The sequence below is a fragment of the Lolium rigidum genome, chromosome 6, assembly GCF_022539505.1.
Source record: "Lolium rigidum isolate FL_2022 chromosome 6, APGP_CSIRO_Lrig_0.1, whole genome shotgun sequence".
NCBI lineage: Eukaryota > Viridiplantae > Streptophyta > Magnoliopsida > Poales > Poaceae > Lolium > Lolium rigidum.
The window spans coordinates 351,512,711-351,539,507 of record NC_061513.1 but is presented as its reverse complement, the minus strand read 5'-3'; the positions used below and the strand labels follow the sequence as shown (position 1 = coordinate 351,539,507).

Genomic DNA, 26,797 nt, shown 5'->3' with positions numbered 1-26,797 from the left:
TCGACCCTTGCTTGTGCTCCTGTGTCTCTCGCTCCACTTGGTCCTTCATGGACTGCCGCCGTTGTCGCCGCAGGTCGTGGACTATTTTGCCTTGCCGTTCCTTCGGGAGGCGTTGATACAAACGCCGTCCCCATAGCTCCAACCCTCGCTAACGCCATATTGTATAATGTTTCCCTTGGATCTCCCGGGGGTGGCCTAGATGCGAGGATATAAGCTTGTGTCGCCATGTACCCAGCCTTCGGTGTCTTAGGGATAATGTTTCCTCTTGTATCTATCGACATAAAGGACATGTCGAGGTTTTGAACTAAGTGCTCTCTTTCTGCTTCGGGTATGTGTTGTAACCTTGATCTTCCTCTGTTCCGAGCCTCCCTATGGCTATCATCCGAAACTCTAGATTGTCGACTTAGATCCGCCCTTCTCCCCGCCGGATGCGTAGGTCGCCTCCTTTCTCCTCGTTCAACTCAGCCGTCTCGTTTTTCTATTTCTCTGGCAGCTCGTGCGAGCCTATATTGATAAGCTTGCAGTTCTTGAGCCATAGCCGTTGTCGTCATTGGCTCCGAACCATCTAAAGCTTTTGCAGCTCTATCCCAGGCTGCTTGCGGAAGTTGCACTCTGACACGTGGTGTGGGCCCGACATATTTAGTGCCCATACCTCTCCTTAGATCTGAGGGATCAACATAGGGATTACCCAAATCGTCGAAAGCCTCGGATGTTTCCTCTTGATTTTCGATAGCATAAATCTGATGATATTTTGTACTCAGATCTATGTTGGGTTTGGTGACATCTTTGCTGAGATTGATGAAGACCTTGCCCACTGTGATAGATTTGTCGATGAAGTCGTAATCGTCGACATCGCTTGAGCCATCGCTTATATATGAGTCCGCAGATGACTCAAACGATGTGTCGCCGAAGATCTTGGCGAGTTTCTCTCTTGCTCGGTGCCGACGTAACGTGTTGCCGAAGTTTCTTCTTCTCGACTCGGTTGACGATGCATAGCTTGAAAAATCGGAATCGACCGCCGACGATCCCGACGAAATCGGAATTTCGACACGATACGATCCTTCCTTCTCGACGCGAAAGTGAAACCTCCCGAACGTCATCTCCATGGGCTCCGCCAGATACGCATATGCATCCAAACGGGAGGGTGGGTGAGGAACAAAATCAACAAGACCAGCAGCGATCTGTTTACCTCGATCCATAGTGTTGCTTCCGGTTGACGATGTCGAAGATCTTGAACGTGCCATCGAGATCGGATCCTTACGCCTCTAATTCCCACGATCGGCGCCAATTGACAAGGTATTAACTTGTCAATGCCTACGAGTTATAGGCTAGGGTTTAGTTAGAAGTAGAGGGCAAGTAGATCTCGAAGGTTTCAGTACGAAAAGTACTCGACGATTACGAAAACTAGGGTTTGTGAACAATGATTTTATGATCTCCTCGTCCCTCGACTCCCCCTTTATATAAGAGGTGGAGCCGAGGGTTTCGTTTTGTACAAGTTACGTAGTCCGGGACGGTTTCTAACTCATCCCGACCGATTACAAACAACACTTCCTATTACAATTCTACTTTCCTTAATATATCTTGGGCTCTCGAACCTTCTTATTCTTCGGGTAGTGGGCCTTCATTAAACCCCGGGTACTATCTTTGGCAGGCCCATTTGGGATGCCTATGTCATCGGCCCCGCCACTCCCCGCCTCGCTTTTCGGTGTGTCCGGCGTCCCCGGTGCATCCCCTGTGAGGCGAGGACGGGCTCGGGGCGCCGGACACCGTATCGGGGCGCGCCGGACAAAATTGGGCTTTGGGGGACGCGGCTGGAACCGTTTTTTGTCCGGGGCGCCCCAAATTGCTTTGAGACGCTTTGGGGGACCCGACTGGAGATGCTCTTAGGGCCGTCGACCTTATTAAGTTTTTTTTATTTGTAAGAACTCTTGATTGAAGCAAAACAATCTGTTGTTCTCCGGTATTATTTGGTATGAGATCTCTTTGGTACATTTTTTATTTTCTATTGTTGTTACTCCGTATAAACAACTTTTTCCCTAAAGTTAGCGTTTCAGGTAGAAGATAAAAGTATTTAGTACTATATCCATAGAAGGATGTCCTAGATTTGGATTTGTCTAAATTTAGACAAATCTAAGACATCTTTTATGAACGGAGGAAAGAAGAAAAATATAGGGAGTGCCTAGATATCATGCGACTGATTTTTATTAAGTCTAAGTTGATTTCTTAGCTATTCAATTTGCATACCTGCCTAACTTAGAAAATATTATCACATATATGACTGGGAAAATAATTTTTTGAAACAATATAACTGAGAAAATGTTAGTTGCAACTTATGCGCAATTGAGAAAATATATATCAGTTGCAAGTAGTACGCAATTGAGAAAATATCAATTGCAGCCTGTGCGCAACAGGGAAAAAACAAGTAGCAACATACGCGCAACTGCGAAAATATCATTTGCAACGAATGCGCAACTGGCAAAATATCAGTTGCAACCTATATGCAACTGAGAAAATATGAGTTGCAACTCGTGGGCAATTACCCACTTATATTAGCACGGATCACGAGACAAATCAAATGGCTAGAAATCAACTTCGACTTAATAACAATTAGGGGCCTGATTTCTAGCAAAACCGAAAATATATAAGGAAGAGTATATCCATCAAGTATTTCCCCTTCTCACATTAAAAAAAAGTATTTTCCCTTCTCTCCTTACTCACATACTTCCAAGTTAATATTCAACCCCATGACATGAGCAATGCATTATGGCAAGTTACTGGCTCTAATGTTTTTTGTACCCAAGCTCCCATGGAAAGTTTACAGTTACCCAAATGTACTTTAGCGTATACGTAGCATGTAATCAATCACATTAACCATAGGACCATGTCGGTGCACCGTGTCAAGGTATGTTGGACGGCCATGCAAAAAAAAAAAAAAAAAGGTATGTTGGACGGGCCGGCGCATGGACCGCGTCCACGCAGGCAGGAACCATGCCGTGCCGTCCGTTTCTTCTCGGTGGTTTTGGCAGCATATATTTTCCACGCCGGAAATCGCCAAAAACCTCGTAAAAGCAAAACCCACCCGCGACTAATCGACGCCATTAGCGACAGCTCGAGCGCACCACACTGCCAGGTACCTTCCCCCTCCTCCTCCTCCCTCCTCCTGCTTCCCGAGCCCAGAGGACGGCCTCGCCTCCCGCCGATCCGCCGCGCGATTTGACCAGGGCCGGTGGCGGCCTCGCCGTTCTTGCAGTGCATCGAGGTGCGGATGGCGGCGGTGGCGGAGGGCTCGCCCGCGGCCGCGCAGGCGGCGTCCGCGGCGGCGGCGGCCGCGGCCAAGGAGGCGGAGTACCACCAGGACGTGCAGAAGCTGGTGGACCTGCTGTCCAAGCTCAACCCGGCCGCCAAGGAGTTCGTCCCCTCCTCGGCGGCGGCCACGCCCAGGAAGGCGCTGTCGGCGGACGCGCCCGTCTTCTACTACGGCTCCGTCGGGAATGGCGGGATCGGCGCGTACCCCGCCGGCGCCGACACCGCCGGATACATTGGGAACCAGCAGCAGCGCATGGTAAAATTCCGCACACTCTTTTGGTTGGTATCGGCCCGGATCGGTGCTGCGGATTTGATTACTACCTTTTTCTGCACCGGTTGTTGCTTGAAGATCGGATATGTTTTTCTAATTTTGTGTTGGATTGCGTTATCGGTTGGTGGTTTGCGTGGTGCGGTAGTTGGCGTTCTTTGGCGAAAGGCTTCCCTCCCCTGTTTCGTCTTTTGAAGGTTCCCCTGCCTTTCTATATTATCATGCCACCCCAAAATCACCACTAGTGCACCATGTGCGAATCTCTCTGTAGGATTTGCTCCCTCTGCCTAGATCGTCCGTGTGTTTATTAATACTGTAGGTTTTAGATCCTCTTGATTTGGTCTGTCATCATGGGCAGTGAAATGTCCCAGTTCATGTCAGCTTGCTGTGAGCTCATGTTGCTAATTTCTCTGTTTTTGTAGACGAATACACGGTTCTGCAGTACCAGGAACTGACTCTATAAAACTATTATCATATCTAAGCATACCATTTCACTTCAGAATTCAGATCGATGTAAAGTCCAAATTAAAATGGATCATATCACTTGTCTGTAACTGTGGTCGAGTAGTTCTCCGATCCACTCTGACACCTTCCTGTAGTTATGTAATCTATGAATCACAGATCTAGCAATTCAGTTTAGAAGAGAGAAAACATAATTTGGTATGTGGACTCATTTTCGTTCTGATAATGAGAGTGTTCATTTTTCAGATATCAAAATTCCAGACAAGTATTTTCATGGTTCATTAGTGTGATTCTTTTCCATACGAGTTGTCTTTTTCATGGTTCAGTAGTGTGATTCTTCTCCAGATGAGCTGCTTGCAATAGTTAAGATTGGATAGTAGTATTATTCAGTTGGAAAGGAAAAAAGAAATACAAGCAGGAATAAGAAGTGATAAGTGTGTTTCTTTCCCCCAGAGGAGGAATTTTGTAGATAATGAGAGGAGAAATGGATACTTCAACCATGGAAGGAGGAGGACAAACGGCAGGGGGAGGCATGCAGACAGGGAGGAGAGCATCCGGCGAACAGTTTATGTCTCCGAACTCGATCATACAGTGAGTAATTGATGAATGTTTTAGCATGCATAGCTATACTCTTGAGTGCCTGTTAGATCTAATGGTGTTGACCATCTGTTAGGTGACGGAGGAAAGACTTGCTGATATCTTTGCTAACTGTGGCCAAGTAAGTTAAATTTAACTTGAATGATTGAGTTGTACTGATATTAGAAACAAGAAAGTGCTATAAATAGATGTTAGTCTATTTAACTGCTCTCGCAGATCAACTTCAAATTGTACTACTTGGTTGATGTTAGTTATTGTTGTTACTTCCTATTTATAATTTTATTCCACCACCATGGTTTCTCTATCTTATGTTCTGTTGATTATGTGTATCTTCTTTGGTTATCAAAATCAAAGGAGCGGAGCAGTGTTACAGAAAAATTACATGAGACTACATTATAGAGTATTTTTCTACTGTATTATCTACTGTGCTGCACTGTTGCTGGAGATTGGCAAATCTGTGAAACTATTTTTTCTGTCCTGAAGGTTATCGACTGCAGAATCTGTGGTGATCCCCACTCTGTTCTGAGATTTGCATTCATCGAGTTTTCTGGTGAAGGTATTCTATATTTACATGTTCAGTTATGTTTTACAGCAGTCAATTGATGGTTTGATACATGTTACATTTCATATAGAGGGTGCTAGAGCTGCACTTAGCCTCGGTGGCACAATGCTTGGGTTCTACCCTGTTAGAGTCTTGCCTTCAAAGACAGCTATCTTACCTGTGAATCCAAGATTTCTTCCAACTGTAAGTTGTTTTATATTCCATCCTCTGCCGCACATATTGTACTAATCCACAATGCTAATAACACTAGCCTGTTATTCCTGGCCCATAGACGGAGGATGAGAAGGAAATGGTGATACGAACGGTTTACTGTACAAATATAGATAAGACGGTACCAATCCTTTGTTGTCTTTATTTCGCTTGTTCATTTGTTTTATCGTAGTTTCTTTATATTAAGGTCCTTAATTTGTCTTTGAGCTACTCGAGAATCGAGTTAAGGCAATCATATCAGATGCTTTATGGTACATTTTACTTGTTTCGTCTGCAGGTTACTCAAGTAGATGTAAAAAGTTTCTTTGAAGAACTTTGTGGTGAGGTAAGCTATTGCGCCGATCCAATCATCCTGTCGCATAGATTTTAAATAAGTATTCCACCTTCTTAACGTTTTTGTTGTTTAATCACTGCCTGCTAAAATATATCTTTGCAGGTCTCCCGTTTGAGACTTCTAGGCGACAATGTACATTCAACAAGGATTGCCTTTGTTGAGTTTGTCAATGTAAGAATTAATCTCTCCATAAACACTTACTCCTGATTTAATTGAATGATCTCATACTACCTTATTAGCTATTATCCTATTACATGAAATTACTAGCTGCGATACTTGTTAACCAAGTGCATGGCCAAGTCTCTGTTAGTTTGTTCATTTTTGCTTGTCCTGAGAATAGCCTATATTTTGGCATTTGTATTCAGCTACTCAGAGGACAAACTAATACTACCTCTGTCCATTTTTTGATGTCGAAAGTTTTGTCTAAATTCGAATGTATCTAGACACTCTTTAGTGCATAGATACATCTAAATTTAGACGAACCTTTAGACATCAATTAATGGACAGAGGGAGTAACAACTTAACAAGTCATTGTTCCAACTTCCAACCCATTCACACTCCATTGCTTCCTCTTAGAGTGTCAACCAAGATGCTATCCTGAACACTATTTTCCTTAGACTGACCACGAAATGTCTATTCTATGTTGCCAGTATTGAGTTTATAAGCAAGTGAACCTTGGCCATGATTATTTCGTCATTTAAAAGTAGTTTATCCAGAACCAGGGAGCAAACTTTCCTGAGGCTTATTGTGATGACATAACTCCATCGTGGCCTCAAGTTCCCTTGAGTTAGAATTGATTTAGAATAATGTGCCTTCGCCACAAAACACTTGCACAACAGCATACACATGTAGGATTCAGTTATATTTGCATGCTTGTGAATAGTATGCTTAAAATATGGAAGCATGTTCTAATTTCCAATCTTTCATTCTCCCTTGTTTTTCTTTCTTCTTAGTATAGTATGGTGCATTACTGCATTCTCACCCTATTAAGTGGCATCTCTTGCCATCATCTTGAAAGGCCATTTCAATATTCGGCTTTTGACAGTCATTTCTCCTGTTAAACTCTCCCAATTACAGGCTGAGGGCGCTATCCTGGCTCTGAATTGCAGTGGGATGATTTTAGGCACACTGCCAGTCAGGCAAGACCCTCTGAATCCTATCCATTTATGTTCCCTACCTGAAATTCAGCTACGTGTGTATTTGCTAATGTTGGCAACTTTGCATTATGGTTCAGGGTTAGCCCTTCCAAGACCCCGGTGAAGCCACGCTTCAGTCGCGTGGTGTCTAACTGACTGCTTCAGTTACTCTGGATTGTTGACGGGAAGGCTGCTTAACCATCACCTATAGCTTCCGCGACCCAGTGAAACTATGAGCTTTTCCTTACAATCCTTACAACTGAGGAGCAATTTCTTTCTATAGTCCCTTTCGTGAAACTGTTGGAAGGGACTGGCTAAATCAGACCCTTGAGAGTCGGCATCCCGCAGACAAATCTGTGATGGATGTAACTATCGTTAGAAAACCTGCCATCAGAGTAACTTCTGTGTGCTTAAACCTTTTTTTCTTGTTATCTCAGTGGCTGTCAATTAAAACGGATGATAATTGAACGCCTTTACTTAATGAATGTCATCGTTATAGTTTTCGTTCCTGACCTGCTATTTTTGAAACTTAGAGCTTTGGCAGCTTTCGATTGCCCTGTTGTTCCGAAGCTCGTGCACACGGTGAGCTATGCTCCTGCATGAAACATAAGGCTGTATATGTCGTGCTTGATAGTGTTGGCCATGTAACCATGTACACAGAAATCAGGCAAGAACCTGAACAGAGACTTTTCCTTGACAGGGAGTGAAGTTCATCATCTCCAGTTCTCTTTTTTTTTCGAGAAATCCACCGATCTATTAATAATCATCAATAGTAGTACAAATAATCCAGAAAGTAAATAAAATTATAAATTGGTACTCGGACCACCTAGCAACGACTACAAACACTAGCACGAGCCGAAGGCGCGCCGCTGTCCTCGCCCCTCCATCGCCGGAGTCAGGCAAAGCTTGTCGTAGTAGAGCTTGTTGTAGTAGACAGACGGAAGTCGTCGTACTAAGATCCAAAAGGACCAGCGCACTAGAGTAGCAACCATCACCAATGATGACAACCGTAGATCGGAAGCTTGAAACCGCACCAATAAACACGAAAACCGACCGGAGATCCGACGGGCACACAACTCCACGTGTCCTCCGTCAGCGCTAGATGCACCACCGGAGCGAGGATAGGACGGAGAGGACCTTATTTTGACTTCAGGAGGTAGCCACCGCCTCACCATCCCAAAAAAGAGACTGAAAAGCAAACTAAATTAGAACCGAAACTCCCCGCCGGCGAGGTTGGTCCGCCACACCTCCAAGGCTTCAAGGCCACCAGAGGCGGAGGGGACCGGCGGTATCGCTGGCGAGGACGGAACCCTAGATGGGTTTTGTGGCTTCTTTCCGCCGCCTCCTGGGTTCCTTCGCACGTACCGGTTCATGTCTATTATCATCTCCAGTTCTCCACTGCATGTACATCGGATAGATCAGATAAAAGGGATCATCTCGCAAAGTACATTTCAGTTTTTCCATATATTGCATAGCGTGATATGATCTACATATACAACGTGCCATTAGTGTAGGACAGTTAGCTATACACAGTACAGGCTACAGGGTACAGACTGCAAAGAGGAACAACTTCAGTTCACTTGTCCACGGGTGGGGTGGCCGCGCCATTCACTTGGTCGCCTCCAGCGACCTCGCTCGCCGGCGCCGCCTTCTTCCCGCACTGATGCTTGCGGCACTGGCACTGCGCCGAGCGCGTGCTCACCGCGCTCTCGAGCCGCCCGAGCCTGGCGCTGCCGCCTCCCTCCTCGGCATCCACCATGACCTTTCCCGCCATGGCGCCTCCCCTCGCATTGCTGCTGCCGCTGCTCCTGAGCCACAGCTCCATCATCCTCTTCCGCACCTCGCAGCCCGGCTCCTCGTGCCCCTCCGCGCCGCAGAAGCCGCACCTGCTGACGCCGTTGCCGGCCGCCGCCGCCATCGCCGCGTGCCGCGCCTCCCGCAGGCTCTCGGCGCGCTCCCAGCTGAGCGCCAGCGCCACGGCGTCGTGCAGCGCCTCCGGCCGCTGCGGCGCCACCCAGTCCTGGAACTCGGCGCGCAGGCCGTGCACGAACGCGGACGTGAGGAACGCGTCGGGCACCTCCGCGCCGCCGTCCGGGAAGCGGCGCAGGATGCCCTGCATGCGGAGGTGGTACCGGTTGACGGCCTCGCCGGGCCGCTGCCTCAGCGACATGAGCTCGGCGCGCGCGCGGTCGGCGGCGCCCGGCGCGCGGAAGAAGTCGAGGAAGGCCGCGCGGACGGCGCGCCACTGCGGGGGCGAGGCGGAGGTGGCGGGGGTGGTGAGGTCGTACCAGAGCGCGGCGTCGGCGTCGAGGGAGGCCGGGAAGATGCGGGCGGCGTCGGCCGTGGAGGTGGCCTTGTTGGCGCGGCAGACGCGGTCGAAGCGGGCGAGGTGGGCGGCGGGGCACTCGCCGGGGTCGCCGCGGAAGACCGGGAGAGGGGCGACGGCGACGTAGGAGCCGGTGGGGGTGTCTGGGGCGGGGACGTAGGATGGTGGCGCGGAGACGGATGCCTCGGAGTAGGAAGGAGTGCGTTCTTGGGAGGAGGCGGTTCGGTCGGGCGAGGACGGGGTGGGGGAGCGTTGACGGCGGCGGCGGAGTCGGAGGCGGCCGCCGAGATGCTGGCGGCGGACCGGCGTGCCGCCGCCGGAGGATGAGAGGTCTTTGGAGGCGCGGCCCATGGCGGCGTGCTCGATCGCTTGGCAATGGCAAGAGGGGACGGGAGGAAGTTGGCGCCGCAAGATGGAAATGGCGCGACGGTTTTGTTTCGAAAGAGGGCAGTTACCTGTATCTGTATGTTGTCAACTGTACGAGATGTTTTTTTTTTTTTTTTGAGAACCAACTGTACGAGATGTTGTTAACTGCAAACCGCAGCTGCCCGCTGCCAGTAATCGAATTCTTTTGTTCTCTTTTAACAGGACAATCGCAGAGTGTTACAGGATTTTGTTTGCACGAGCTCACTGTTAGCGTGTTTGGGTGAAGCGGACAAAAAAAAAAGAAAACACGTTTCACTTGCGTTCTTTAAAACTAACTAAATAGCGCTTCATTTTGTGTCCGGCTTTTCCGGTAGAGACTATGTGTGTATAGAGCCCTTATCGGGAATGTCGGATACAAAAACAGCGTGCGCATGCATGCATGCAGCCCCTAGTCACGTCATTCTCTTTTCCCACACTTTCTATCACCTACTTTTCCCACATGCGATGATCCCCTCTATTAAAATGCATGCATCCGGACGCTGTTTGAGGGACACGGCTATAAAGGACCTCTTTTTTGTATATATATTTTTTTTTGTCTTTTTTGTCCCGCGCGGTTCCCAAATGCGTCCCAAATCATCTTGGCAGACGTTTTTTGAGGGACGCGACTGAAAATGCTCTTAATCTTCATATGACGAGGAAGAATCTCTAAAAGAGACGACGATGAGTACACATTCTTAGTGTGTTTAGGAACAATGCCCAGAGTGAAGGTGAACTCTAGGAATCCTTCCAAGATACAATCTGTCAGATTGTTTGGTTACCATGGTAACTTGTTTCACCTTGGGTCACTCTGGAAAGGTGTGTTCCAACCGGTGATGATAGTGATGATTTGCTAGGGATGAGTTAGAAGATCAAGGAAAGAAGGATAATAAGGGAAGTAACCAAGGTGGCCAAGACAATGGAGGAACTAATGGCCCTCCTACCAGATCACAATCTTTCTCTCTTGGTAATGTTACTCAAGCTTCAGCAAGTGATCAATATATTTAGAAAGATCAAAGTGTGGATCTCCCTCTTGGTGATGATTGCTCTCGTGAGGGTGCAAAGGCTTCTGCTGTCTTCCAGTTGCTGGTACAAAAAGGCTTGGTAGACACCAATGGTGCTTTTGTATGGGACGAAACCCCATCATCTGCCACTGTGAATGAGGAAGTGAAGAAGTTTTGGTACAGTGAGAAAATGCTTAAGAAGAACATCAACTAGATGATTGAAGAAGATTTTAAGCTGGCTGATAATATTATGCCAGATATTGAGATTTCCTCCAAGATTCCGGTGCAAGAGACAAATGTGCCTGCTAAGAAGAAATCCAAATGGAGACCTGTGCAACCTGTCAAACAGAGTAGCAAGATTGACAGATCCAAGAACATTATGGAAAAACGCACAAGAAATGAAGAAAAACAACAATCTGGAAATACCCAGGATGAAAGGTATAATGTCTAGTAATCCTTTCAATGTTTTACAATATGATGAATTAGATAATGTTGCCAAAATAGTTGGTGTTAATATTAGTGATGATAATGATAGCATGTACTCAGCATGTTCTTCCCCTAGAGTTGATTCCTTGTCGGATAAGGCCGGATCAACATGAAGAACTTGCTGAGGGATGGATAGATGTGATTAGAAAATCTCGGGGCAAGCACCCCAAGATGTCTTATCCATGATATGTGGTTTCTGGAATAGTAGGAGTATTTCTGCTCCTAGTAGGAAATTATTCATTGATGAAAATCTAGTGCCTTCGAATTTAGATTACATTGGTTTTCAAGAAACTAATTAAAAAGGAAGAATTTACTAATTCTTTCCTAAAACAGTTGCTAGGGAATAGGAACTTTGTTTGGAATCACCTGCTAGCTATAGGCACTGATGGAGGTATTCTAGTAGGGGTTAATGCTGATCTCCTGGAGGTTTTATCCTGGGAGATCAAAACCTTTTCTGTTAGTGTTGTAGTTAAAAATAGGAGAAATGATTTTATATCTAGAATTACTAATGTTTATGGTTCTTCCTATGAGGAGAAAAAGCAAGATTTTATCTCTGAACTCCATGAGCTTTTTCTTAACTGGGAGGGACCTGCACTTATTGGTGGAGACTTTCATTTAGTAAGATTTATCAGAAGATAAAAATAATGGTAATGTAGATTTTAGATGGGCAGACAAATTCAATGCCGGGATAGAGACGTGGGCTCTAATAGAAATAGGTGTCTCTGGTAGAAGTTATACTTGAGGGAACAATCAAGAAAATCCTATCATGTGGAAACAACATATATAGAATTTTTTGTACTACATCCTTTGATGAAAAATTCCCTTTAGCTAGTGCTAGAGCTTTGTCTAGATCAGGTAGTGATCATACTGCCCTTGTTTGGGATTCTGGTGAAACTAGAATTCGTAAGAAGGGAGGTTTTTAATGTGAAAAGTGGTGGGTGGCTATCCCTGAGTTCAGAGAGCTGGTTATAAAAGACTGGGCTCTAGAGGTTAATAATAATAACATAGTAGACGTTTGGCAAGCAACAATTAGGATGTTTAGAAGACTTGCAAAAGGTTGGAGCGGTAATTTTAAGGCTGCAGCTAGAAAACAGAAAAAGAGCTGATGTTAGAATATGATGCTCTTGATATTAAATCTGAAACATGTATACTCCTGAAGGAAATTTAATTAGTGGGCTCTGCCATACTTCCTTCCAGGGGATGTAGTCGGCTTATAGTATGCTGATGATACTTTACTGTTCCTGAAAAATGATCCTAGGGTTGCTCTGAACTTGAGAGGTGGATCCTTACTTGTTTTGAACAGATTTCTGGGATGGGAATAAATTTCCATAAAACTGAGCTTATCCCCATTAATATGGATGTTGTAGAAACCCAACCTTTTCTTGACATATTCCAGTGTGTCATGGGTAAATTCCTTGTCAAATATTTGGGAATCCCTCTGCATTAAGATATACTTAGGAGAGAGGACCTGCAACCTCTTATAGAAAATATTCTCAAAGGAATCACTGGGTGGAGAAGGAAAGTCTTATCCTCAGCTGCCAAAAGAATTCTTATACAAGCTTGTTTAGCTAGTATTCCTATTTATTTGCTTTCCCTTTTCAAATTTCCAAAATGGGCTTTGCATATAATAGATACACATATGGCTAACTTCATGTGGAATGATGAGGGATGGCAATCATAAGATTCACCTAGCTAATTGGCCTTCCATCTGCATGAAAAAGGATTTTTGAGGTTTGGGGATTTCCAACTTACAAGATTTAAACATCTGCTTAATTGGATCTTCGATCAAACATCCAGAGTGAGGGAGCACAATGGAGAAAAGTCTTAGATGCTAAATACAACACAACAAACCCAAATATATTGTCATGCCATGATCTCCAACCTTCCACCTTCAGGAACGGAATTATGTGGGCATCAAAAGCAGTAAAAATTGGATACAAATGGCAAGTTGGTAGTGGCAAATCCATAACGTTTTGGGAGGACATATGGTTTGGGAATTCTCCTTTAGCTACCCAATTTTGGACTTATATTTTGTTTCTAACCAACAAAATAAAACCATTTTTGAAATTTGGGATGGCCATGAGATTAGGGGAAATTTTTGGACTTTCACTGAAGATATGATGATTCAGTGGCATGAATTGATGGAAGTGGCTAGATCCATTTCCTCTTCTCCAATGAAGAGGATCAACTTATCTGGCAATACAATTCCTCTGGAGTTTATTCATCTAGTTCCTTATATGATGTGATCAATTTTAGAGGGATTACCCCTGTTTATCTTCCTGTCCGTTTGGAAACTCAAGATTCCACCTAGGATTCAAGTTTTCCTCTGGCTCTTCTTCCATACAAAGATTATGACTAGAGATAACCTTAGAGCTAGAGGAATTCCAAAACCTATGGAATGTGAAATGTGCACTAAATTTGAAATTGTGCAACATCTCATATTTGAATGTATTGTTTCTAGAGCCCTTTGGGATTTGGTTGAAGAGGTTTTTGATGTGCATGTGTCCAATTTTGAATCCATTAATTGCTACTAAATGGCTTTGTAACAAAAAAAAAACATGCATTTCAATGTAGTTTCCTATGTTGTACTCTGGGGCTTGTGGCTGACTAGAAATAATCTTGTGTTTAACAAGGTTACTTGGATTAATTTGAAACAGGTGTGGCGGCTGGTTTACTTCCTCCTTCGGAATTGGAAGAAACCTTTCAAGAATCTAGAAAATGAAAAAAACGCTCAATTCATGGACCTGCTGCTGGCCAATTTGAAAGCTCCACTCTGCCTCCCTATGGGGTGAGATACTCCACCTTCGACTGGATATCTACTTGAAACTCGAGCTTTGAAGGAAGAGCAATACTGACGTATCTCCTGGACAATCTTTGTGAATCTCACAAAATCAATGTGGTAATGTGATCCTCAGAAAAAAGTGCAAAATATGAAGAAATGCATCCGGGAGTTCGTCGGTGAAGGAGCAATTCAGATGAAAAAAGAGCTGATCTTTTCCCTGTTTTGTGGACCTTTTCGAGCTGTACTACTACTGCTTTCCAGCGAAACTCTGAAACACAGTCAGTTCGGCTTGTTTTTTTACTTTCAGTTCTTTCTTGTTTCCTTTTAGCAAACTTTAATCTCCTTGTAAGAGACTTTGGCTTCTTTTCAATGAAATGGAGCTGGGAGTGATCCCTGTTGATCTAAACAAATGCTTTTTTTTTCCATAGCGAAGCGTACTGCTCTGTCGACTTCCGTGCTTAATAGAAGAAATTGTTTGGGCTGGCTATAATCCAGATCCATTCACCATATGTTCAGCAGAGCAGATTATTTATCCTATGCGAACGAAAAGATCAAAGAATTACTAGCATCAAACAGTTTAAATGCATAAACCATCAGTGTCTAGCTTAAGGTGTAGTAGTAGTAGCAAACAATCTCATAGCATCAGTCACGAGGACCAGGGAAAGAATTCAGTTAGGCAACCCCGAATGCTAGAAAGGACCAGTCAAAACACTACAGCCTACACATTACATAGCCAGCATTTAGTTGGGAGAACACATTCTCATCACGAAGAAAGTCTAGAAAACAAAATTTGCTAATCAGTTCCATCCCGGATAAGCTAACAGAAAATAGCACGTGTACTCCCGATTAATTGGATTTGGGTTGCTCTTGGTCAGTGGGCAGCTTCCTTAGCAACTTGTACAGGCCAAAGACATTCTTGTGCTGCCATTGGTATGGTATGAAGAACGACCGGTACAGCGCCGGCGAAAGCTCTCTGTCTAGAAACGGTAGCGCTGCCAATGTCTGGAAGAGTTTGCAGATAATTATCAGATGCAGAACTGGGATTTGAGGCATCGAGAAGAAGAGAAAACCACGAGTACTGATTTACCTCCCATGTTGACAAGTCGTTCCCACGAGAGGGATAAGGTCGCCTCAGATCAAGCTCCATCAGCAAGTTGCATGCTCCAATGTCTTTCAACTGCGACCAAAAAGTGCAAACCAGCTGTTATACAGAGAATTATTGAAGGAAAAAGTCTGCAGTAAAACTTCTAGTGAAATAGGAAGTACATATTGTTTGTCGGAGGCCTTGTTCTTGTCGTTGAAATAAGATGGAGCAGCAGTGGTGCCTCCCAGGGTTTCATTGAAGGGGAATGGAAGAAGGCCTCGGAAACCATCGTCGATCCAACGGACTTCACTGATGTAGGAGGGTACGAAGAATGATGAAGGATAGCGGTGCCACTCACTTCCAACACACAGAATTGACCCTGCACAGAAACAGATCAGCTAGCTAGTTCACAGAATTCTATGGTGTCAACATTTTGAGGATAATTCATGATACACTGAAGTGCTCGATTATATGTAAATATGCCTACTCATTAAATTTACGTAAGAGATCTGTCAAACTGCCTCCACAATAACTTAATAAGGCCCCTGTCTATATTACAGTAAATTGTGGTTATAAGTGCATCATGAAAACCACTACTGTCTCTGTGGTGTGTAATTCGACAGCCGAAAGGCTTACTTTGTATTAATATAGGAAGGCACAAGTCAATACTATAAAAGTAGTGTGATAGGATAAGCCTTTTTATGAGTGCATAGTTAGGTCCTTACCCGGTCCAGTATCTTCATGGTATTCAAGATGCTCATAGATCTGCAGAGGAGCGCCATATCCATTCAACATAGAGAATGTACGGCTGTGGGAGGTGCACAAAATAAAGCCTAAGATCAAAGGCCGTAGGCCCTTCGCTACCTGTCAAATGTATCAGGAAATAATCAAAAACCATTCCTAGTACCTAAAAAACATGGGATGCGATTAATAATGCCAAGCTCACCTTAAAAAGAATTGACTGCTCAGATGCATATTTATCATGGAAAAAATCAGGAAAGCTGTCAATCACAGAGGCTGCTGCAACACATATCAATGGATAAATTGGATAGAGAAACCTGCAAAAACAGATTAAGAAAAAAAGTGGTTTTAGTTTCTATTGCTTTGATGTGTAGAATTATTAACCCCCAGGATTAGGAGAATATCTAAAAAAATCTTCATCTAGTTACTTCCACACAGCAAAACAATGTTGTTTTACGTGAAAAACAATGTCTTATTTATGTGCCTCAAAATAGTGGTGAGAAACCAAAGCAGAAAACCTGGTGCAACTTCTAAACAAGTAAATACATAATAAAATGGTGTTTAGATACACCCAAATTTGGACTAAGTTGAGACAAGTTTCATGGTATGGAGGGAGTATATTCGTATATAAAAAAATCCATTAAGACACCATTAGCAACTAGCAAATAGGCAAAACAGTGTGCAGCACATAAAAGATTAAAGTGGTTGATTAGGTTATCATTAAATATACATACATATATATGGTAAATATACCATACACAAATACTAAAGTTCACTGCGCTAAAAGAAATATAAATGAATTCATATAATTTGGTAAATTAGTTTATTGCATGATAAGCTAGATTGAGGGAGTTAAGTTCAAATGCACAACTCGACTATGTTTGTAGAAATGGACACACAGGAATATAATAAATCCAAACAAATTCGGAATTTGGAAGATTATGGTTAACACAGATTGAGAACACCTCACTATCCCATCTGAACTCAGAAGCACTTCTTAATTGCTATTTGTTACAGTTGTCAGAAAGCAGACAATGGAACTTAAGGAGCACAGAGAACACAAACTGAAGAAAAGACATCCCTGATTGATCTGTTTAGGCTCAGTGATAGACTAACATAAATGAGCATTTCTAGTTGTCCCTACTCAGTGAATTCAGGCAGAGAGAATCTGTTGTACTCAACCATTCATTCACATACATAATTAACATGCTAAGCAGATTGATAAGATGGTATTTACACTTTGATGCTTACCTTTCTTCTTTATGTGCCTGCAAAGACATGAAAGCCAACCAAATATAGATAGGAGAAACAACTATCAACAGATCTGGAGCAAATTTCTTCCTTGCAGATAGTGCAACCCCCACGAATAGCAAAGCCAAAACAAATGCAAAATTGAAGTTATTGAATCCATTTCTCAAGTAGAATGTAGCCCCTTCTGTTCCATACAAATGACTTTCACCACCACCAAGCACATTATATTTTAGAAGATTGAACACGGATGATGTCCATCTACCGTAGCAGTAGTAATCAGCAACGAATGAAAGGACCTAGCAAAAATTTGTGATGATCAGATCAAATATGAACTTGTTCAGATCGTAACATTACTGATAATGTAAAGGTGTTACTTACAAGAAGGGACAGTGAAGTCAGAAATCCGGACAAAAACACTCTTTTAAAAGGTCCCCTCATTAATGAGTAAACAGTGATAGGGAGAAACACCAAAATCGAGAAAGGCCAGCCAAGAATTACACCAGCAGCTGCAACAGAGACTGCACTAGAATACTTCTCTAGAAGGAATAGTGCTGAAGAAAGTGTTACAGCATACATGGAAAATGAACTTGGCAAGAAACCTGTGAGAAGAGAAAAAGATCAACAAGTTAGTTTGATTACAGATATATAATAGAGCCTTCCGCAAGGACATGGTAAAACAAAACAAAAAATGGAAGATAGGAAATATACTGGTACTGGCAAAGAAGCAGCCACTGGTTAAGCATAGCATTGCAAGGACATAACAAGCAAGTCTCTTTCCGTATCTTCTCGAAAGAGCAACCACCAGAACAGTTTCTGTTATAGTCGATAGAAGTCCAAGAAAGAATCTCACGGAGTAGAACACACGAACCTTTACAATCACAACAGAACAGGTCAAAGCATGATTAGTACTAGAAATAATTAGGTGTACTTAGTATGGCATAATTAGCAAGTCTAACAAATGCAAAGAAAGTACAGATTAGAACGCAGCAAACCTTATGTTCGCCACCAAAGATCGATGAAGCAGGACCAGCTACAATACCATGGATGAAAAGGTACAAGTATGACCTAAGAGCATGGTCAGAACTGCAAGAACAAAATTACCGAGAATCAAAATAAAAGTCATTCAATTAATATTATAATAAAAAAGACTTGCAGTTAGCTTTATTGTCCAAATATTTTATTTTCTGTGCAACTGCACACGCAGCCCTCAATGCAAGCATACTCACAGAAAAATGAAATCATATTGCATGTCACAAGATATGCTATTACGCGTCATTATCAATCAACAATCTCAGCCAATTGCAGAAAGCCAGAAACCATGCAGATGTATTATCACTATTCCTGTTTTGAAACCACTATAATGCAATGTGTTAACCATAACAAAAGAGCATGAGCAACCCCCAGAAACATTAGTGAGGTCTATGAAATTCAGGCTTTTCAATTCCAAGGAAATGCAAAACATTTAAAGTCTCAAACATGAATGAACCCCCATCAGTATTAGTGAAGTCCATCAAACTGAGGTTCTGGCTACAAGGAATGCAGAGCAATGGAACCTTCTCAAACACGAATGAACCTTCCAAAATGGTATTTTATACATTTTAGATTAAACGTTGGCAGAATATGTTAGGATGAACCACAATATATCGAAACTTACTTTCAAGCTTACGAAATGTGTAATCTATGTCAAGCATTGGTAACTCAATAAATAAAGCCATTTAAATAAGTTGTACTAACCACCATTTCTTCATTTCTAAAATGAAAAGTTGACCATTTCTATCACTAAGCTATAACTTCTGAGTCATAATTTCTACACCGATCTGCTTCATGGTTTCTACATTACCAGAAATCAGTCTTGAACTCAAGTCATCAAATACAAGTAAACTGACACCCTTTCTTGACCATTTCTATCACGACAGATGACTTCGCCATCATAATTTCTGCTTGACTACAAGTCAACGATACTTCAAATCAATATTCAATGAATATTAAGAAGGAACCGATGATTTTCTTCACAACACCGTGAGACTACAGAAACATATTCAGAAATCTCGACCACATTATCAGTGAAATAAAACATAGATTTTCATCTTAAATCCTTCTAATCACTTTATAAACATCCAAGTTATACAGTGGCACTAAGCTAGGTCTACACAGGCCGAGGAAAGGGCAATCCCTAATTTAGTTGTTCCCTTGAATAGAAATGAAAGAGGATGCTCAGAGTCAAACACATTTAGAATGCTCTGAGCTGCGAACTTGGAAACTTCACTACTCCCACCCACATACAGAACACCACATTTCACAAGTGTGTTCTAACTTACTAAGCATCGCGCCGGACTGCCACCTTATAGAACAACAGTAACATTCCAAAATAACTGAAAGAGAAAATGCCTAAACCATAAAAACCCCTACAATCAAATGACTCTAAATCCTCACCTATCATACGCAAGCATGCTAACCTAACCTGCAGCTACCCCAACCAACACACCGTGAAGAAATCAGAGCAAACCATTCAATATGACGACACGGATCTGTCATCCCCAAATCAGAGCACAAATCCTTACACTCCTACTAAACCTATGGCAATCTGCTACCACGCACCAAGCAACGAAACGACCGGTCGAGCTAGGGTTTAGTTAGGTGGGGGCGAGGTCGGAGAGGCAACCTGTACTCCCAGGTCTGGAATCCGGAGCGGTAGAGGAGGAAGTGGAGGGGCTCCCAGTAGTTGAACACCTCGTCGCAGTCGTGGATCAGGTTGGAGTTGGCGCTCATGTGGCGGAGGAGGCCGAGGGCCAGGAACGGGAGGAACCACCGGATACCCTCCTCCGCCTCCTCGCCGTCGGGGCGCCGCCTCCTGTCCTTGGCCTCCTTCGAGTACCCGTCGTCGGCTAGCGGCGACGCGGCCGTCGGCCGCCGCTGGCGCGCCGACGAGAGCGACATCGCCGGAGCACGGAAGCGGGGGTCGGCTCACTTGCTTGTTGAGATTGCCGTCGCTTCGAGATTTCCCCCTAGAGCCTCTGTGGTCTAGAAGCTTCTGGATCTTTTAGTTCCTCTTTCATGCAGTGAAAAGAGGGAAAATTACAGATAGGCCCCTGACCGACTAGCTTTTTTGAGATGCTTTGGTTCCTTCTCTCTCACCATTTGTTTCCTTTTTTTTCTTTTGGGCCCTTCTTTTTAGATTTTCTGTACTGAAACATGAGGAGGGGCAACATGCGTATGGGTTGAAACTTAAACCATAAGCAAGAGTGATTCCCAAAAACCAGTGCACTTGAAAACTTTTTAACACTACCCCCGTGAGAGTTTTAGGTGCTAGGTTGGCTATTGTTTCTCTGCATACTTCCTTTCGGGTACAAAATTAACATTCTAATGCCGTTCGAGATATTTTTCATATGTAAGTCGATGCTTTTAGCCTTCCAACGTCGCAATATCGACGATATGCGTGTGGATGGAGGAAATCAAGAGTGATCCTACGGCTATCACCATCACCTTGGATATAAGAAAATCTAAGTTCATGTAGAAGCTAACTTACTCATTCAACAAAGTATTATTTTTCTGACACAAGTGTTTCCTCCTTTGGAGGAATGCGTAGTTTCTTTTATCACGCCGGGAAATAGTCAAATAGATAGATTGACCCTCCAAGATTGTATAATTTTCTAAATATAAAGTTTTGAGCTAGTGCTCGAACTTTTGCTCTCTTGGACCGCTCCTACAACAGAGTAAGGAACATACTATTCAGGTCTAGACGTTGTATCTATAAAATATTGATAGTAGCAATTCCAAGGTAGCCAACTAGCTCAGTCTAGTGTACCTCCGAGAAATTAAACAATGAAAGAAAAAAATTATTCCAAGAAGACACGTTCATCACATATGAAATAACTAGCTAGCTAATTATTTTAATGTCATTTGTCTTTTTCTCACATAACTAGTCTCGTTTATTATCAAACAAGATGTTTTTTTTTTGAAAGGTCATCGGGTGGAACCACCCACAAAAGCTGCTATTGATTAACTGGAGTACAAGAAGACCCTAACAAATACAAGAATTACATAGGGGTCTAGGAAATAAGCAAAGAGGACCCTAGAGGAAAAGCGAAAACACGATCAAGTCCTCCATCCTCCTCCTCCAGATCGAGCTCCGCCAACGGACTGCGACATTGTCGTCGGGGAACGAGCCACTTGGAGACGAAGCACAGGAGAAGCACCGTTGGCCGGAGCAGAGCAGCGTCGGAGCGACAGCCCTACTGTCGTTTGGTCCGATGCGGAGATAACACGTCGGAGAGGAGCTCCTCAACGAAACCGTCGCCACCACCAATCGACTCCCGCAGCCAAACCACCACCATGGGGCTTGATCAAGCGAGAGAGAGAGCCTGCAGTTTCGAGGACAGCGTCAGCAGCTAGAGCTCCTCCCCATATGTGTTATAGTAGTCAAGAAATTTTGAGATAGGAGTTAGGATCTGTATTCAATAATTGCAGCTAGGGTGTTACATATGCATCACATCATTCTTTTCTTATTCATGGGCTGGCTAAGGACACGAAACATCCCATCATACAATTTAACAAGCCTAAACGAAGCGAAGCTAATAGGGCCACTTATGTTTCCGTTACAGTTTACACTTCACATCCACCGTGTTGAACCGGCGTGCCAACGTGCTTGCAACGATCAACGTGGATTTCTCGTGTTTGATCCATCGCTAGCTGCCTAACTAATCCATCGTCTCCTTGACAACCAATCCATGGATAGGTGGTTAGGAGAATAGTGGCACCACCAACCCATTAGAGTTTAAACCTTAGATTTAATATTTTGGTCTCTTATAAAAAGTGAATTTTTTTTGTGGGAGGCGATGTTTTTGTCGGCAGCGAGTTCAATATGCTGACTTCGTAAATCTAAAGACCGGCCAAATAAAGTTTTCTTTGACTCAATCTATCGAATGTGCTCATAGAGATAGGGTGTACGCGCGTTTATATAGATAAGTGTATCTGTATATGTGTATGTGCTATATATAACTATCTATGTTATAAAAGCGACAAGCAAATAACGAAGAATGATAAAGGTAAACGCAGCGGAAACACAAGATTTAACGTGGAAAAGCCCTTCCAACACAGAAGAGGAAAAACCACGGGCACTAGCTAGCAAAACTTCACTATATCAGGGAGTGTTTACAAACGTCATGGTTTATCTTATAATCTGATCAATCCTAGCCGGCGTCTTACAAGATGTATATATAGGCGGTGCCAACGATCCGTACCGTACCGCGGGGGCCTGCCCCCCCCCCCCGCACTCCCTTCGCAGGCGTCCCTACAGGGCACGACCTATGGGCTAACTTCAGACTCTGCTACGCTTCGGCCCAAGCCTACCGGCGACGGGCCTTGCTCCGCTCGTCAGAAGTTAGCCTCCCTTTAGTATATGAATTTGGATCACAATATAACAATATACATATGTATTGTGTTTCGTAAATAAATAAATAAAAAACATCACCTCCTCTTTTTTTCCCTTTTCTCCTTCGCAGACTTGATGGTCGATTTGTTTGGTTCGCTGCCAATCAAGCCGGCCGAAACCGAAACGACAGCATTAGACTAGTCACAATGGGAAATATCATACACTAGTATCATGCACATGATACTGGTTTATGATACTACCCCACATTGCATAGTATCATAAGATAGTATCATAGTATCATCATATTTAATATTTTGTAGAATCTCAATGCAAATTTGTGTATATGATGTATTTGTCATTAAATTTTCTAGTTTTACGTGCTATGATACGGTATCATATTATGATATCTTGTTGGATAATTAGGCACAATTTCCATGATTAATTCCAGAATATAAAACATGATGACAGCAACTACTAACATGTGAAACTCTAACATACTAGATGCATTAATCAACATGAGTAGCAGCAGCACAAACGGTAAAGCATCCATCGCTAAACAGATCGAGATATGTCGCACGTACCGATCTGGTGGAGGTGGCGGTGGAGGTGTAGCAGATGATGTCGCAGCAGTAACGTTGTTGATGAAAACGTTGTTGACGACGGGGACTGATACGTCTCCGACGTATCGATAATTTCTTATGTTCCATGCCACATTATTGATGATATCTACATGTTTTATGCATACTTTATGTCATATTTATGCGTTTTCCGGAACTAACCTATTGACGAGATGCCGAAGGGCCGATTCGTTGTTTTCTGCTGTTTTTGGTTTCAGAAATCCTAGTAAGGAAATATTCTCGGAACCGGACGAAATCAACGCCCAGCATCCTATTTTTCCACGAAGCTTCCAGAACACCCGAGAGCCGCCAGAGGAGGGCCCTGTGGGCCCCAGACGATAGCCCGGCGCGGCCAGAGGGGGGGCCGCGCGCCCCTGTTGTGTCGTCGCCTCGTTGACCTTCTGACGCCGCCTCTTCGCCTATATAAAGGTCCCTGACCTAAAACACGATACGGAAAAGCCACGGTACGAGAAACCTTCCGGAGCCGCCGCCATCGCGAAGCCAAGATCTGGGGGACAGGAGTCTCTGTTCCGGCACGCCGCCGGGACGGGGAAGTGCGCCCGGAAGGCTCCTCCATCGACACCACCGCCATCTTCATCAACGCTGCTGTCTCTCATGAGGAGGGAGTAGTTCTCCATCGAGGCTCGGGGCTGTACCGGTAGCTATGTGGTTCATCTCTCTCCTATGTACTTCAATACAATAATCTCATGAGCTGCCTTACATGATTGAGATTCATATGATGATGCTTGTAATCTAGATGTCATTATGCTAGTCAAGTGGGTTTTACTTATGTGATCTCCGGAGACTCCTTGTCCCACGTGTGTAAAGGTGACAGTGTGTGCACCGTGTGGGTCTCTTAGGCTATATTTCACGGAATACTTATTCACTGTTATGAATGGCGTAGTGAAGTGCTTATTTATATCTCTTTATGATTGCAATGTGTTTTGTATCACAATTTATCCGTGTGCTACTCTAGTGATGTTATTAAAGTAGTTTATTCCTCCTGCACGGTGTAATGGTGACAGTGTGTGCATCCGTGTTAGTACTTGGCGTAGGCTATGATTATGATCTCTTGTAGATTATGAAGTTAACTATTGCTATGATGGTATTGATGTGATCTATTCCTCCTACATAGTGTGAAGGTGACGAGTGTGCATGCTATGTTAGTACTTGGTTTAGTTGTGTTGATCTGTCATGCACTCTAAGGTTATTTAAATATGAACATTGAATATTGTGGAGCTTGTTAACTCCGGCATTGAGGGTTCGTGTAATCCTACGCAATTAGTGGTGTTCATCATCCAACAAGAGAGTGTAGAGTATGCATTTATCTATTCCGTTATGTGATCAAAGTTGAGAGTGTCCACTAGTGAAAGTCTAATCCCTAGGCCTTGTTCGTAAATATCGCTATCGCTGCTTGTTTACTCGTTTTACTCGCATCCGTACTTCCTGCAATATTACCACCATCAACCACACGCCAGCAAGCACTTTTCACGGCGCCGTTACTACTTGCTCATATTCATTCATACCACTTGTATTTCACTATCTCTTCGCCGAACTAGTGCACCTATTAGGTGTGTTGGGGACACAAGAGACTTCTTGCTTTGTGGTTGCAGGGTTGCATGAGAGGGATATCTTTGATCTCTTCCTCCCTGAGTTCGATAAACCTTGGGTGATCCACTTAAGGGAAACTTGCTGCTGTTCTACAAACCTCTCGCTCTTGGAGGCCCAACACTGTCTACAAGAATAGAAGCACCCGTAGACATCAAGCTATTTTCCGGCGCCGTTGCCGGGGAGGAAAGGTAAAAGGCTCTCATACTCCGGTCCCAGGTAAAGTATTTTTCTGGCGCCGTTGTGTGTGTGCTCGAAGCTATTTCCTTTAGATCCTGCAATTGCATCTTTTTGTTTCTTGTTTACACTAGTTTGGCATAATGGACAAGAATGAGCTTCTTATTCTATTTCCTGATTTAAAACATGGATTGTTTGATGCGAAAATTAAAAAACCTATGGAACCTTATTTGCATGCTCGGTAGTAATATTAGTATGAACGCTTTGAACACCATTGTTGATAATGATATAGAAAGTTCTAAGCTTGGGGAAGCTGGTTTTCATGATCTTTTTAGTCCCCCAAGTATTGAGGAGAAAATTTACTTTGATGATACTTTGCCTCCTATTTATGATGATGATAATGATAGTGGTCTTTTGGTGCCACCTACTATGGAGAGTAAATTTTGTTGTGATTATACTATGCCTCCTACACTTGATGAGAATAATAATGATAGCTACTTTGTTAAATTTGCTCCCACTACAATTAATAAGAATGACTATGCTTATGTTGGGAGTAGTAATAATTTTATGCATGAGACTCATGATAAGAATGCTTTATGTAATAGTTATATTGTTGAGTTTTCTCATGATGCTACTGAAAGTTATTATGAGAGAGGAAAATATGGTTGTAGAAATTTTCATGTTACTAAAATGCCTCTCTATGTGCTGAAATTTTTGAAGCTACACTTGTTTTATCTTCCTATGCTTGTCACTTTGCTCTTCATGAACTTGTTTTTTTACAAGATTCCTATGCATAGGAAGCATGTTAGACTTAAATTTGTTTTGAATTTTCCTCTTGATGCTCTCTTTTGCTTCAACTACTATTTCTTGCGAGTGCATCATTAAAACTCGCTGAGCCCATCTTAATGGCTATAAAGAAAGAACTTCTTGGGAGATAACCCATGTGTTTATTTTGCTACAGTACTTTTATTTTGTATTTGAGTCTTGGAAGTTGTTACTACTGTAGCAACCTCTCCTTATCTTATTTTATTGCATTGTTGTGCCAAGTAAAGTCTTTGATAGAAAGGTTGATACTAGATTTGGATTGCTGCGCAGAATAGCATTTCTTTGTCTGTCACGAATTTCGACATGTCTCTCTGTAGGTAGCTCAGAAAAATATGCCAATTTACGTGCGTGATCCTCAGATATGTACGCAACTTTCATTCAATTTGGGCATTTTCATTTGAGCAGGTCTGGTGCCGCGATAAAATCCATCTTTACGGACTGTTCTGTTTTGACAGATTCTGCCTTTTATTTCGCATTGCCTCTTTTGCTATGGTGGATGAATTTCTTTGATCCATTAATGTCCAGTAGCTTTATGCAATGTCCAGAAGTGTTAAGAATGATTGTGTCACCTCTGAACATGTTAATTTTTATTGTGCACTAACCCTCTAATGAGTTGTTTCGAGTTTGGTGTGGAGGAAGTTTTCAAGGGTCAAGAGAGGAGGATGATATACTATGATCAAGAAGAGTGAAAGCTCTAAGCTTGGGGATGCCCCGGTGGTTCACCCCTGCATATTTTAAGAAGACTCAAGCGTCTAAGCTTGGGGATGCCCAAGGCATCCCCTTCTTCATCGACAACATTATCAGGTTCCTCCCCCTAAACTATATTTTTATTCGGTCACATCTTATGTACTTTACTTGGAGCGTCTGTTTGTTTTTGTTTTTGTTTTTGTTTGAATAAATGCTTGTGTGGGAGAGAGACACGCTCCGCTGGTTCATATGAACACATGTGTTTTTAGCTTTTAATGTTCATGGCGAAGGTTGAAGTCGCTTCGTTCATTGTTATATGGTTGGAAACGGAAAATGCTACATGTAGTAATTGGTAAAATGTCTTGGATAATTTGATACTTGGCAATTTTTGTGCTCATGTTTAAGCTCTTGCATCATATACTTTGCACCCATTAATGAAGAAACACCTAGAGCTTGCTAAATTTGGTTTGCATATTTGGTCTCTCTAAAGTCTAGATAATTTCTAGTATTGAGTTTTGAACAACAAGGAAGACGGTGTAGAGTCTTATAATGTTTACAATA

The 26,797-nt window shown here is 43.1% G+C and overlaps 2 protein-coding genes across 2 annotated transcripts; one reads left to right on the top strand and one right to left on the bottom strand.

Moving 5' to 3' along the window:
* The first annotated feature begins 3,241 nt into the window (after positions 1-3,241).
* LOC124660518 (polyadenylate-binding protein-interacting protein 9-like) lies at positions 3,242-7,351 on the top strand. The gene is made up of 10 exons (XM_047198338.1): positions 3,242-3,562; positions 4,490-4,627; positions 4,710-4,754; positions 5,117-5,189; positions 5,266-5,378; positions 5,467-5,526; positions 5,683-5,730; positions 5,842-5,910; positions 6,817-6,878; positions 6,974-7,351. Exons 1-10 carry the CDS (start codon positions 3,266-3,268, stop codon positions 7,029-7,031), a joined length of 963 nt encoding a protein of 320 aa, XP_047054294.1. The 5' UTR covers positions 3,242-3,265; the 3' UTR covers positions 7,032-7,351.
* A 7,143-nt stretch (positions 7,352-14,494) lies between these two features.
* LOC124662715 (dol-P-Man:Man(6)GlcNAc(2)-PP-Dol alpha-1,2-mannosyltransferase) lies at positions 14,495-19,927 on the bottom strand. Its single transcript, XM_047200520.1, has 10 exons — positions 19,614-19,927; positions 17,944-18,034; positions 17,660-17,819; positions 17,330-17,550; positions 16,952-17,247; positions 15,906-16,017; positions 15,685-15,823; positions 15,142-15,338; positions 14,963-15,052; positions 14,495-14,877 (listed from the first exon to the last, which is right to left on the bottom strand). The coding sequence occupies exons 1-10, from the start codon at positions 19,886-19,888 to the stop codon at positions 14,722-14,724; spliced, it is 1,737 nt and encodes a 578-aa protein (XP_047056476.1). The 5' UTR covers positions 19,889-19,927; the 3' UTR covers positions 14,495-14,721.
* Positions 19,928-26,797: the final 6,870 nt, after the last annotated feature.

What these genes read in the sequence shown, in the direction of transcription:
- LOC124662715 (XM_047200520.1), bottom strand. Translation starts at nt 19,888, where the DNA reads ATGTCGCTCTCGTCGGCGCGCCAGCGGCGGCCGACGGCCGCGTCGCCG. An exon ending in CAGGCACATAAAGAAGAAAG is followed by an intron (nt 16,018 to 16,951) that starts GTAAGCATCAAA and finishes CTGTTTTTGCAG; the next exon opens with GTTTCTCTATCCAATTTATC. An exon ending in AGGCCTCCGACAAACAATAT is followed by an intron (nt 15,053 to 15,141) that starts GTACTTCCTATT and finishes TTTTGGTCGCAG; the next exon opens with TTGAAAGACATTGGAGCATG.
- LOC124660518 (XM_047198338.1), top strand. Translation starts at nt 3,266, where the DNA reads ATGGCGGCGGTGGCGGAGGGCTCGCCCGCGGCCGCGCAGGCGGCGTCC. An exon ending in GGAACCAGCAGCAGCGCATG is followed by an intron (nt 3,563 to 4,489) that starts GTAAAATTCCGC and finishes TCTTTCCCCCAG; the next exon opens with AGGAGGAATTTTGTAGATAA. An exon ending in TCTCCGAACTCGATCATACA is followed by an intron (nt 4,628 to 4,709) that starts GTGAGTAATTGA and finishes ACCATCTGTTAG; the next exon opens with GTGACGGAGGAAAGACTTGC.